The following is a 14,598-nucleotide window of genomic DNA, read 5'->3' as shown; positions in this document are numbered from 1 at the left end:
GTAGGAGAAAGGATGTCTCCTTTTTCCATTTCTAATTTATTTTTCGTTTACGATACATTATGCATGTTATAGGCCACACACATAAGTGTGAAGCATCTATGTGATATTATATGGTTATTCTGAGCATGAAGATTGCAGATCAGTATTGATAAGTCTAATATTTTTTTCGAACATTGTTTCCAATAGGAGTAAAATATATTTGTTAAGCATTATGGGCTTCGACATTGTAACATTTCCATCTACTTATCATTGTAAGCCTCTCAGTGCTAAAACCCACTTCAAAGTCTCTTAGGAGCCAATTATCTCTAAAATAAAGAGGAAGTTAGATATCTGGAAAAGCAAAATGATTTTGAGTTGTTTGATCTCATCAAGAGTGCATTGGCATTTATGCTCTTTTTTATGACGTGTTTTTTTTTTTATTCCCAATAGTGTGGCCGTGAAGATGAAAAAAATTATGTGCAAACTTTTTTGGTGATCCTTTGAGTCCTCCTTTGGTCATTTGGTGAGTTGGGCTAAAGTGAAGAGATTCAAGGATAATGGGGGCTTGTGAATTAGGGATTTAGATTCATTTAACAAAGCTCTATTGTCAAAATAGTGCAATAGTTTCTCTTCAGAGCTTAACTATTTATGGATTAATATATAATCAGATGCAAATATGAAAATGATTGGTCTGGATGGTTCACCAAAACTAGCCCCTGATCGGCTAGTTGTAGCGTTTGGAGAGAAATCTCTACTATGTGGAAGTCTTTTCGTGCTTAGTGTAGATTCTCGATAGGCAATGGCTCATCGATCAACTTCTAGGATGATATTTAGTGTAGTTTCATAAGCCTTGCATTATCATTCATAACCCTCGCTTCAGTCGCGATCTGTAAAAATACTTCAGTCAAGGACATGTTTAAGGACATGTTTGATTAATATTCAAATAGTTTCACAAGTAGAATCATATATATGAGAAGAGTTAATGATAAAGAGGTAACATTATATGAAATTATATTGCTCTTAGTGGGTCGCAAGGTGGTGATTCATTGTTTGTGTGATATTTTACGTTGATAAGATATGAATTCTTTTAAGGTTGGTCATTGTTACACTTTATTTGCGGAGATTGTCCCATATAACTTCTTATGGGAGAAGTTGTGAAATTATAAATTCCCTTCAAAAATATTATTTTTTAGATGGAGAGTCATGCATGGAGGGATATTGATGGATGATAGATGCATGAAAAAAAATATGCATTATGGTTAGTCGTTGTAGAATGTGTTGTGAAGAGGTGAAGACGACACTTCACATGCTTTTTCATTGCAAAATAAGGACTTCGATTTAGAGCCTACTTTGGACATGATTGACAATGAGTGAGTGACGCATGAGTCAATCGTCGGTTGTTGGGATGTTTGGATAAAAACTGTGAACTCGATTGGATTGAGTTGATGAGTCTCTATCTCGATTGTTTTATGGTGGACTATTTGGCTCGAAAAGAACGGTAGGACATTCATTATTGCGATCGACCAATGCATTTACTCCACAACGCTATTTTTATGACGATAGGGAATATGTCTTTTGGAAAACCGGTTGAGGCAGTTGATGAACTCATTAATCTTTTGAGAATTTTCGAGCTCATTAATGTTATATTTATGTTATGTTTGTTCGCTAGTGAGCATTTATGTTTTATAGTTTCTCTCAAAAGATTAATCTCCTTGTGTTTTTTAGTGTGTTTAATGACAATGTAACACTAATGTTTTTATTGTTTTTTATCGTTATATTTAAACAATTATCATTTATATTATAATACATAGATTTTTTTTTTAAGTATATCAACAAAAATCTGTATTGACCCTTAAACATTTTGATTAGCTTTAAATGATACTTGAATTCCACAATACATAATATTATTCATATTGTACAAAATAAAATAGTTTAAATTGACAATTAGACTTATTCTATCTTTTTTTAATGGGTGAAACCATTTCATTATTCAATTTTGTGAAAAAAACGACTGTGTGAGAAAAATAAATGAGTAAAAAAGAGTAAATAAATACCAACCAAGAAAGAGATATATCTCCAAAATAAATAAATAAACACTTAATCCAAGGGATGTTGACCGGATTTCTGGACGGAGAGGTTACAAGGACGATAATGATAGTAGAGAAGGTTTATTATAATTAAGAACATCACTTGATAAAGAAAAAAACAAGGTTATTTAAATTGCAAAATAATAATGAAATATGGGAACTTTTTAAAATAAGATTAACTATGCGTCAAACAAAAACAAAGTTTTGAAACCCGACAAAAAAAATAATATTTGGATTCATGTCCAACTTTAGGTAATTTGTCCCAAACCATTATTTGATTTTGACTATACTATAATGTGTATGTATTGTGTGCTGGAGAAAGAGAGTGTTGATTTGATGAAGGAATATTGCTCTGTTTGGAGGTCAACACTCAACACCCCTTCATAGAAACATATTTTTATTTGACATGGACGTGAAATTAAATCCTCACAATGTATTTATTTTTTACTTTATTTTGAAAGGAAATGGACAATTTTCATTATTATTCACTAGTTGGAGTATGATGGAAGTAACAATAGTGATCAAAACCCTAACAAATATATTTATTAAAAACAAGTTAGACTTAATTTGTAATGAAATCAACATTCAATCAACACAACTCAAACAAAATCCAAAAACTTAAGTATGGAGAAGTCTAAATTATGGCAATAACTTAAGTTAACATGGATCTAGCTAGAAGTTAAAAGTAAAAAAAAATGTCAAGAATATGTTTTATAATTAACATTGCAAATCGTGGGTTGGAAGATTAGTCATTTTTACATTCCAAAAATCAGACAACATTCTTAAAAATCGAGGAGGAAACTTTGTCAATGGATTTGTCGGCCATAAATTTTCTTATAATATATTTTTTTTCAAAATAAGAATTTTAATAAAATATTACAAATTTCGGAGTGACAAATAACTTATGGTTAATTTGATTAAACTTATTAATGTCAACTTATTAGCTTAACACTCATATACTTAGCTTATGCAAATCACTTTGCTCTCCAGTTTATCTCATCAAGTTTATACTTTAGACACTTAAGTATGTTTAATTTGATTTATACATTTTAGCTTATTTGCTAAAACTGATGTATTAACTTATTACACAATCATGACTTATTCAAATTTATATGTGGAATCAAACTAGCTCTTAGTTGTAATTAAAAATAAAATATATTTTAGCTATTAATTGAGACTAATGACATACATAAAATTAAAATGAAAGTTTATTATTCTATAACAAACAAACAAATGCATAAATATTAGAATATAAGCTATGGACAAGAATCATTTAGTTCCGAAATCAATGGCAACCCACAATTGTTGTGTCTTATCTTGGTGGTGAAGAAAATATGATGAAGGAAGCTTCTCTCTATTCATTCATTCATTCTCCCTCTTCTTCCTCTCTTTCTGTAATTTATTGATAGAATTAGGTTAAGAATTGAAACAGAGGAGAGAAAGAAAGGATTAAAAATGTCAACATTTGCAGGAACAACACAGAAATGCATGGCATGTGAGAAGACGGTGTATCTCGTCGATAAGCTCGCCGTCAACAACCGCGTCTATCACAAAGCTTGTTTCCGATGCCATCATTGCAATAACACCCTCAAGGTTTTTCTTTCCTTCCATTTCCCTAACCTTTTCAATATAAACAATCGACCCCATTTGCATGCAGCTAGGGAACTTCAATTCCTTTGATGGGGTTTTGTATTGCCGCCCACATTTTGATCAACTCTTCAAAAGAACTGGAAGCCTCGAGAAAAGCTTTGAGGGTAATAATAATTAATAATCATATCTCTAATTAGTAATTGATTGTCCTTTTTCAAATAATCCATTCTATATATTCAATTCCTAGGAACACCCAAAATTTTGAAGTCAGAGAAACAACCAAATGACACTAGTAGTAGTAGTACTGATCAAAATACTAATACTATTGGTCAGGTAATAATTATTATTAACTTTTGAAATATATAATCATTTTATCCTTTAATTAATTTCATTGTCTTCATATAGAAACCTAAGGTTACCACCGTCTTCGCCGTCACAACCACCAAATGCCTCGGTTGCAATAACACCGTCTATCCGACCGAAAGGGTATGTAATTCATATTCTCCTTGTTACCATCATTTATTATTGGTTTTAATCAATTTTGACCATTAAATTGTTCAGATTACTGTGGATGGGAGCGCTTACCACAAAGGATGTTTTAGGTGCAGTTATGGAGGTTGTGTCATTAGTCCTTCTAACTATATAGCCCATGAAGGTAGGCTATTTTGCAAGCACCACCACCAGCAGCTCATTAAGGAGAAAGGAAATCTTAGCCAACTCGAGGGAGCTGCCACAATATAGCTAGTCATGGATTGATCAAAATCTTGTAATCTTGTAAATGTGTAATCTTGTAACCTGTGTACATTATTAATGTTGTTTAGTTTTACATAAGAAAAACAATATTATTTCATCTCTATTGTTCCTACCAACTTTTGTTAGTGTCATTTTTTTTTTTCATTTTGCATAATTGATGAATGTTATTTAATGTGAAAAGAAAAAGGAAAGTTGGGATGAAAATAAGATACATTTAATTTATGGCTTATTTTGGATATTTAAGAGGAGCTCAAAGTGAGAATGAATTCGGGGTAGAGAGCATTTGAAAAGTTGTTTATGAAATATTAATAATGAGAAAATGATGTAAAGATTACGAATCATTAAATTTTAATTAATATCCTTAGATTAAAGATATTTTGAGATTTAATTTATAAATTAATAACAGTTCCAAAAAAATAATGGGTGTAATTGTTTTTATTTTGGCTCATAGGCCTACTACATAAGGGCATATTACTTGTTATGGTTGTGCAATTGTGGTGTTCGAATTGGCTACAAGAACTTATATAAAAATCTATAAATTACCAAAAATTTAGGGTAAATTAAGATGCGTGATTAATTGGAAGATGACTTGTTTCCCATTATTATACATAATGGTCCATATATTTATATCCCAAAAATTATTAATAGTTTTATAGTGAAACTCAAATTTAGATACAATTGGGACAGATTCTATAAAAGCTTGGAGCTGATCAGTTTCCCTAGCGAATGAAATAAAATTAAAGATGCAGCATTACTCAAAGCCAAGGGAAATAGATTTGCAACAAGCGTGTTCAAGTGCGGTTTTGGAGCAGTGGTGTATAACATTTGGCAAGAACGGAATGCAATGGTATATGGCAGAACCCGCAGAAGCGTTGAAGACTTATGGAAAGATATTGTATCGGATTGCAGCGCCCTCGCGGGAACGTGGACAAGAAATCAAAGCACGAAGTAAAACTGGAATATCTGTAGGAACTGGAATTTACCGTTTTTTAAACTCACTAGAATTGAAAGCATTGTAATCAGATAATTCATTTACGTTTTTAGCTTTTTAGCTTTTATTCAGAATGTTACGACTTCAAAATCATTCTAGGCCTGTCTAGAATGATCTCTTAAACTCGTGGGTTTTTTTTCCCATTTTTAGGAATTTTTAATGAAATTACGCTAAGTCGTTTTTAAAAAAAAAAAATAGATACAATCATTATTTTCAAACTAAAATTTTAAAATGCATTCAGCCATGGATTACAATCTCATCGATATTGCATTAGTCATTCAAATAAATATCTCTTAACAAAAGATAAGCATTAAAACTTATTAGAAACTTGAAGTCAAATATATTAAAGAATGTTTGGACATTCAAAATAATTCAAATTTATAGGTCAATTTGTAATTAATTTCTTTTATTTTACATTTTCTTTTTAAAATCAATGCAATAAGATATAAATTGTTGTAATTTAAGTATAATGATAAAAATAATACAAAAATATGAATGTTCACATTGTAATCAAACACACTCAAAACACAACGATGTTAATCATTTGAAACCAATAATGAAAAATAAGTCAAAAATACTCATCAATGAACAAACATAACATAAAATCTAACATTAACGAGATCGGAGATTCTCGAGAAGATCAATGAGTTTACTGACTACCTCTACGAGTCTTTATAAGAGATCTCATGTATCGTCATAATAATAACGTTGTTGAGTAAATACATTGATCGATCACGATCACTGAACGTTCTACAGTTCCTTTCAAACCAAATAATCGAGATAGAGACTCGTCAACTCAATCCAACCGAACTCGTGGTTTCTATTCAAACATGCTAACAAACAACCGACAATTGACTCAAACATCAATCACACAATGTCACTCATGTTTCAATGCGGTATCCAACTTTCCGCAACACTAACCATAGGGCATATTTCTTCTTACTAATTAAAATATAATCCTAAATAAATTAATTGTTTTTATTTTGATATTTAATTATATAAATTAAAACTAAAAATTATAAAAATATATATATATAAGTTAGTGAGCCAAATATTTCGGATTTATAATTTGATAATATATAGAACAAAAATTAGACTTCAATGTACTTTAAAGTTCAATATGAAAATCTAATTTAAAAGAAAAGTATTTTATTTATAATATAAAAACAAAATTTACATTTGCCTCAACTTAAAATTAATTAAAAATATATATTTAAATATAAAAATTATTAAATACCGAATTAAAATCCTAATAATCCGACATTATTTATTTTTTTATATTTTATTACATAACGAACAAAAAGAAAAAAGGATCGGTGTGTAAGAGGAGAGATAAACAAGTCAGTCAGCAACAGTAGACATTCGTTACAATCCAATTTCCAAACCAAAAAAAATCAGATCTTTTATCTCTCTCTCTCCTAAATTGTCTTTGGCTTTATCCATCCAATTGCTATGGATTTGATAACCTCGACGACAACTAAATCATCATCGTCATCACCATGTCTGGTTTCTTCTCACTAACTAACACAAAATCAACAAACCAGCAACAACAACAACCACCTGAAGAGATCTATAACAACAGAGGCTTCGAACTATGGCATCACCAACAATACTGCAACCGCAACAACGACGATGATCCATCTCCGCCGTACAGATCGACTGATTTCTCCATGAGGGCCGCCGGCGCCGGCGGAGGAAGTAGTAGTAATAGTAGTAGTACTACAATTAATTGTCAAGACTGCGGTAACCAAGCAAAGAAAGACTGTTCTCATCTCCGGTGCCGGAGTTGCTGCAAGAGTAGAGGATTTGACTGTCAAACTCATCTTAAGAGCACGTGGGTTCCAGCAGCTAAGCGACGGGATCGTCTTCAACAACTTAGCTTGATGAAGACGACGACCGAAGAAGATCATACCCATCAAATTCATCCTAAAAGGTCCAGAGAACATAATACTGCAGGTCATAAAGATAAGGGTTGTCAGATCCACATCTTTTTTATAATTATTATTTGTAGATTTGAATTAGGGTTTCAATTATCTTCTTATAATAATTATTAGGTTTAGAGATGAGTAACTTTCCGGCAGAGGTGAGCACATCGGCAGTTTTCCGGTGCGTGAGAGTGAGTAGTGTGGATGATACAGAAGATCAAGTTGCATATCAAACAGCTGTTAATATCGGAGGTCATATGTTCAAAGGAATTCTCTACAATCAAAATCAAGAAACCTCCGGCGCCGGCAGCCGAGCTAACCTCGCCGGGAGTTCCACCGGCCCTAGTAATCAAGGGTTAGGAGTGATTTATCCTTCAATTAATTATCCTATTCCAATTAATCCTTTTATGATATCTAGCACACAATTCTTCCGACCACCAAGAACCTAATGTCTTTAAATGAATTTCTCTCTCTATCGTATTCATCACTTATGTTCTTGAGTGCTAGGGCTAATTATGATCATATGCTTTCATTATTATTATGGCCTATATGGAATTCAAATGGATTGTTCAAAATATGGTTGGATCAGGGTTTCTAATCATTTATGAAGAGATTTTTGATTAGTTAGAAAATGGGAGATGTGGATTTCGAGTTTGTTTGATCTTGAGGTTTGTAGAGTTTTATGAAAAAATTATATTAATTTATAATAAAGTAAATTATGTGGAATTTTGCTAAGATTGAATTATTAAAATGTTTTTTATATTTAAACTTTATATTTAATAGAAGTAATGTAATAATATTTTGTTATTTTAATTATTAAATTAATTGATTTGATCATTAAAATAATATCAATATGATTGAAAGATTAAAAAAAAAAAGAAATAAGAGAGAATATCATATTTTTTTGATCAAAATATTTACAAGACATTATATAATAATGATAATAAAAATGATAAAAAGATTAAATGAATTGATGGTTGATTTGTTTTCTTTTCACGACTATATATATTATATTAAGTTTGTCGTTTTGATTTATTCACTTAAGAAACTTATCCCTTATTTCTAGGAATCTTGTGATTATAAAACTTATCCTTAATTATTTTGTTTTTTTCTCTTCTTTTAATTAACCCTTTTAAAGTTGTGAAAATGAGGAGAATTCATTGTATTTGCTCAACTCGTAGTGAATAATAACGTGCATTCATTAATTAAAAAGAATGAGTAGTCATACATTTGACTAAGAATCTTGATATATATATATATATATATATATATATATATATATATATATATATATATATATATATATATATATATATATATATATATATATATATATATATATATATATATATATATAGTGTTATTAAATATAAATGAAAAAAAAATCTCTTTCAAAGGATTTTATCTAATATAAAATTGATAAAAAAAATATATTTTAATAAATAGAAAATTGCATAATTAAACTTAAATGAATAAAATAATAATAATTATAAGAAAAGTTAGTCACGTTAGAAGAAGATAAACTTATTTGATATTTTGGTCAATTTGACAAAAATATATTTTTAATATTTAATATTTTAAAAATTGATAATATTTCTATTAATAAATTTTCAGTTTTTTGTTTGATAATATTATATTTTTTTTATTTAAAAAATATAATTAATTACTAAAAAATATTTTATTATTGTAAATAATAAACAAAATATGTGAAGTTTATAAATTTAAATTGATCATTTTGCGTGTAAGATTGGAAGAAGAAATATATATATTTAAATTTATGTTTTATTATTATTATAATAATTTTATATAAATATTTAATTTAATAAATATATATATTATTTAATGATTAAATAAAACTATATAAATAATTAGAAAGATTAAACTGACAAAAAATAATAAAGAATGGAAAAAGGATAGGAATGCATAAAAAGAAGAAAAAAATGTTAAAGATGATAAATTTAAACTTAAACTATTATTAATGTCAAAATGTTCATGTTGTAAACTGAATCAAACTAAATGATGTCTTTAGCTTATTGGTTTGGTTAGATTTAATTAGTTAGAAAATGAGTTTTATTGCTAAATAATAAAATTAAGTTGTTTTTGGAAGTATTTTTTATAAATGGTATGATTAACTCACTAATATAGACAAATTAAATCGTTAGGTTTGATTTAACTTTATACATGCCGGCGGTTTTATTTGAATGTGGTGAATTGAGTAAAAAATAGAATAAATTATTAATTTTTGTGTTTGTTTAAAATAGAAAATAAATAAATAAATAAATAAAATCAGAAAAAAGGATAAATAAAATAAAATAAAATATCAAGTGTTCACTGTGGAGTAGTCCACTTTCGGTTTGGTTTGGAACTCGAAGCAACTTTTTGCAGATTACCCGTTTGCTTGCCGGATAAAATGGGACGCTAGATAGCTAGAAGATAGCTAGCTAGCTAGCTAGGTTAATGGTTTTTGAAATCATTAATGATTCCTAGGTTTAGGGTTTAGGTTTTTCTTTATTCTGAGTAAACATATGTCGGTTGTCTAGAAAGTGAGGGAAATACATCCACCCTTTTAGCGGTCCTGCTCTACCACTCTTTCGTGCACCCGCCACTTTTCATGCCAGTCTCTCTCACACACAAACACGTAGACAAAAATTATTTTGGAAATAATTATTGGTAATAAACAAGAAATTAATAATAGGGTACATTAGCATACTAGATTTGGTCAACTCAAACAAAAGTTTTTTTTTTTTTTTTTTTGAATACTACAATTCTAGCTCATCCCTAACTAACACTAACATCCACCTACTACACTACTATCTCTAACTCATTTGCATATATATATTATTTTAGAAATTAACCCAGATTTTATATAAGCTCATTTGATGATGTAATGGTGTTATTTATTTTATTTTTTTGTCTTTTGAAAAAATGATTTATTATATTAATTAGAGTTTGTTTAATTTTGTATCAATTTATATTTTTTTTTAAAAACTACTTTTTAAAAGTGTAATGAAATATAAATGATAGTTGTTTAAGTATAACAATAAAAATAATACAAAGTATGAGTGTTTACTTTATCATCAAATAAACTTGAAACCCAACGATATTAACTATTTGGGAGCAACATAAAAAAAATGTTCACCAAAGAACAAACATAACATAAAATATAGCGTTAACGAGTTCGGAGATCTTTAAAAATATCAATGAGTTCACTGATCATCTCCACTGAATTTATAAAAAAAATCTCTCATATCGTCAATAATATCTTTGTGGAATAAACGCATCGGTCGAGCGCGAACACTGAACGTCCACGATTTTTTTCGAGTAAAATAGTCTAGTAGAAAATAATCGAGGATAAGGGCTCATTGACTCAATGCAACCAAACTCGTGGTTTCTATTCAAACATCCTAGCAACTGATGATTGATTTAGACATCACTTACTCAATGCCAATAATATTCTAAAACAAGCTTAAAATCTCAGCCACTTCTTTGCAATGCAAAAGCAAGTGAGACGTCATCTCAATTTTTGCGCAACACATTCTGCAATAACTAACCATAATGCACCATGCATCTATCATCCATTAACATCGCTTCATGCATCCAAAACTGAGATTTTTGAAGAGGATTTAGAATCTCAGAACTCTACTTTAAAATAAATCATATCTTTCCAACATAAGATAACACGCGAAAAAGACATCACCACCTTATACCCCACTAAGAACAACATCTTTTCATGTAAGATTATCTCTCTATCATCAAGTCTTCTTCTAAATCTAATTTTACCTGTGAAACTATTTGAATAATGAACAAATAAGCCATTTATTAAAGCATTCTACATATCGCGGTCAAATGATAAGACATAACTTTTAATAATGCACCAAACATCGTCCCATAACTGATCAATGAGCCGTCATCTACTGAAAATATGCATTACCCACGAAAAGAATTCCACGTAGTAAAATGCCTCTCCAATCGCTAAAAAAAACTTATTTGATCAAGAATAAAATATTCACTTTGTTTAAAATATCTATTGTATTTAAAATTAAAATTTAATAAATATAAAGTAAATGTGTTTTCTTATTGAACACATGTCCAAAGTAAAGTGAAAAAAAAAGGATAAAAGTGAAAGTGTCAATAATGATCATATTAAAAACATATGTCTGAGTGGTGTACTTGGTTATCAGGTTAGTCTCACACACTAAAGGTCTCCATTTCGAACTCGAATTTAGACAATTTTATTTTGTTTCATGTTTAAACGAGTATTAAAAATTATTTCTTATAAGATTATTTCTAAGGGGTGTAAAAATTTTCATTAATCTATAATAGAAAATAAATAAAAAATAAATAAAAAGTCATTTACACAACTTATTAAACATAAGTCTGGGTAGTGTAATTGGTTATTACGTTAGTCTCACACACTAAAGTCTTCGGATTGAAGTTTGAACTCAGGCTTAGACAGTTTATTTTGTGTCGTGCTTAAACGAGTATTAAAACTTGTTTCATATAAGATTATTTCTAAAGGGTGTAAACCTTTTCAATAATCTATAATAGAAAAAAAAAATAGAAAAAAGAGTCAATAACACAACTTATTAAAACACAAGTCTGGGTGGTGTAGTTGGTTATCACGTTAATCTCACACACAATTTATTTTTTATCGTGCTTCATATAAGATTATTTCTAAAGTGTGCAAACTTTTTTATTAATAGAAAAATAAAATAAAAAAGTAACTTATACAACTTATTGAAACATAAGTCTGGGTGGAGTAGTTGGTTATCATGTTAGTCTCACACACTAAAGGTTCCCGGTTTGATGGTTCGTCCTCGTTCTTAGACAATTTATTTTGTGTCGTACTTAAACGTGTATTAAAACTTATTTCATATAAGATTATTTCTAAAGGGTGTAAACCTTTTCATTAATTTATAATAGAAAAAAATTAAATAAAAAATAAAGTCAATAACACGGCTTATTAAAACATAAGTCTGGGTGGTGTAGTTGGTTATCACGTTAGTCTCACACACTAAAGGTCCCCGGTTCGAACCCGGGCTTAGACATTTATTTTGTGTCATGCTTAACGAGTATTAAAACTTGTTCATTAATCTATAATAAACAAAAAAGAATAAAATAAAAAAGTCACCTACACAACTTAATGACCCATTCAGGACTCCTACATGGCCGCCTGCTACATGTGCAAAAAAGAGAAAAAAAATTAATTGTGTATAATTTCATTCCTTAACTAAAAACTCGCCATAATTCTCAAATTATTTCTCTCTCTCAAACCTCTTAGACAAAAATATTATCCCAAAATCCTAGATCATGGTATGGTTTTAGATCTAGTTATACAAAACTTCTATTTTTTTATTTGAATGATAACGAACTTATTCATGTTTAATATTTAGGAAACTAGCAAAGACAACATTACAGTAGATGAAGTTTTGAACAAATCGCACGATGAGATCGAAATGTACCGATTTCTTTTCTAGAAACCTATCGAGAAGTTGATGCTATAATGGAATATGATGTTTTGGGGAGATTTTTGGTTAGAGCTGGTGAATGTGCCTATTCTGCATAAAATGTGTATAAACGTCCTGAAATGTGATAGTTTAGGAGATTTTGGAACGATTTTGTCCAAAAAATAAACATTTCAGGATATTTCAGAATGATTCTATCCCGAAAATGAACATTTCGGGATATTTTAGGACGATTCTGTATCGAAACTTTACATTTTGTCCCAAAAAATACAATTTTGTGTATATTTCGGGACATTTCGGGATAATTCCAAGATGATTTTATCCCGAAAATTTATATTTATGTCCTGAAAATGTACATTTTGGGACATTTCGAGATAATTTTATCCTGAAACTTTACAATTCAGTTCCGAAAATTTACATTTTTGTCTTGAAAATATACATTTTAGGATAATTCTGTCCTGAAACTCTACAATTTTGTCCCGAAAATTTACAATTATGTTCCAAAAATGTACAATTATGTCTCAAAATTGTTCAAATTTACATATCTTTTAAGTTCAAAATGACCAATTTTGAATGACCTTTCACAGTCAAAATTCCAAATGTTGGAATGACATTTTCATTCGAAAAGAAGTTCGTGATTTTTACACATCATATGCCCACTCAACTAGATTCAGTGTCAGCAAGTTAAGGACCAAAAATGTAGGTGGTAAGCATAAATACTTCAGTATTGGTTGTGCCAAGAGTTGTATGAAAAATTCGAGGGTCAAAACTAAGTTTCAACCTAGACCTACAACTAAGACAAACTGTAAAGCTAAAATTAATGTAGTTGTTCGGAATGAAAGAGAATATGTGATAACAAGTGTATGTCTTGAGCATAACCATACATTAAGCCCAGAGAAGATATGCCATATTAGATCGTACAAAGTAATAAATTAAACTGCAAAGAAGAGATTTGATACAAATGATGAAGCTGGAATAATTGAGACCAAAACATATCAATCCCTTGTAGTGGAAGTTGGAGGGTATGATAACATGTCTTTCAATGAGAGAACATGTAGAAATTACTTTTTTATGGGGGAAAAACGACTTAGCGTCATTTCATTAAAAATTCCCAAAAATGAGAAAAAAACACGAGTTTAAGAGATCATTCTAGACAGGCCTAGAATGATTTTGAAGTCGTAACAATTTGAATAAAAACTAAAAAGCTAAAAACGTAAATGAATTATCTAATTATAATGTTTTCAATTCTAGTGAGTTTAAAAAACGGTAAATTCCAATTCCTACAGATATTCCAGTTTTACTCTGTGCTTGGAATTCTTGTCCACGTTCCCGCGAGGGCACTGCAATCCGATACAATATCTTTCCATAACTCTTCAATGCACCTGCGGGTTCTGCCATATACTCTTGCATTCCGTTCTTGCCAAATGTTATACACCACTGCTCCAAAGCCGCACTTGAACATGCTTGTTGCAAATCTATTTCTCTTTGCTTTGAGTAGTGCTGCATCTTTGATTTCATTCCATTCGCTCGGGAAACTGATCAGCTCCAGGCTTTTATAGAATCTGTCCCAAAGCTCTGAAGCAATACAACAGATCCCGAATATGTGATCTATGGTTACTTCATTTCCTCTACATAGAAGACAGTTCGTGTCCGGGATGCTTATATACTTGCTGATACGATCACGAGTGCTGAGTCTTTCCCAGAAGGTGAGCCATATGATGAACTAGTGTCTAGGGATAATCTTCATTGACCATACAAGAGGAGCCCATTCTACTTTCTATGCTTTTTCTCGAGTTACCTCCCATATT

At 29.9% G+C, this 14,598-nt stretch overlaps 2 protein-coding genes and 1 non-coding gene across 3 annotated transcripts; all 3 read left to right on the top strand.

Moving 5' to 3' along the window:
• The first annotated feature begins 3,494 nt into the window (after positions 1-3,494).
• LOC124938974 (LIM domain-containing protein WLIM1-like) lies at positions 3,495-4,397 on the top strand. Its single transcript, XM_047479494.1, has 5 exons — positions 3,495-3,659; positions 3,724-3,820; positions 3,904-3,963; positions 4,066-4,142; positions 4,218-4,397. The coding sequence occupies exons 1-5, from the start codon at positions 3,522-3,524 to the stop codon at positions 4,395-4,397; spliced, it is 552 nt and encodes a 183-aa protein (XP_047335450.1). The 5' UTR covers positions 3,495-3,521.
• Positions 4,398-6,803: 2,406 nt separating this feature from the next.
• On the top strand, positions 6,804-7,471 carry LOC124939802 (protein SHI RELATED SEQUENCE 8-like). Its single transcript, XM_047480248.1, has one exon. The coding sequence runs from the start codon at positions 6,900-6,902 to the stop codon at positions 7,452-7,454; it is 555 nt and encodes a 184-aa protein (XP_047336204.1). The 5' UTR covers positions 6,804-6,899; the 3' UTR covers positions 7,455-7,471.
• Positions 7,472-12,299: 4,828 nt separating this feature from the next.
• Positions 12,300-12,373, top strand: TRNAV-CAC. The gene has a single exon. It is a non-coding gene; the product is annotated as a tRNA-Val (tRNA).
• The last annotated feature ends 2,225 nt before the right edge of the window (positions 12,374-14,598 follow it).

Source organism: Impatiens glandulifera, chromosome 5 (assembly GCF_907164915.1).
Source record: "Impatiens glandulifera chromosome 5, dImpGla2.1, whole genome shotgun sequence".
Taxonomy (NCBI): domain Eukaryota; kingdom Viridiplantae; phylum Streptophyta; class Magnoliopsida; order Ericales; family Balsaminaceae; genus Impatiens; species Impatiens glandulifera.
Note: the sequence above shows the minus strand (reverse complement) of the source record. Positions and strands in the feature narration are given on the sequence as shown.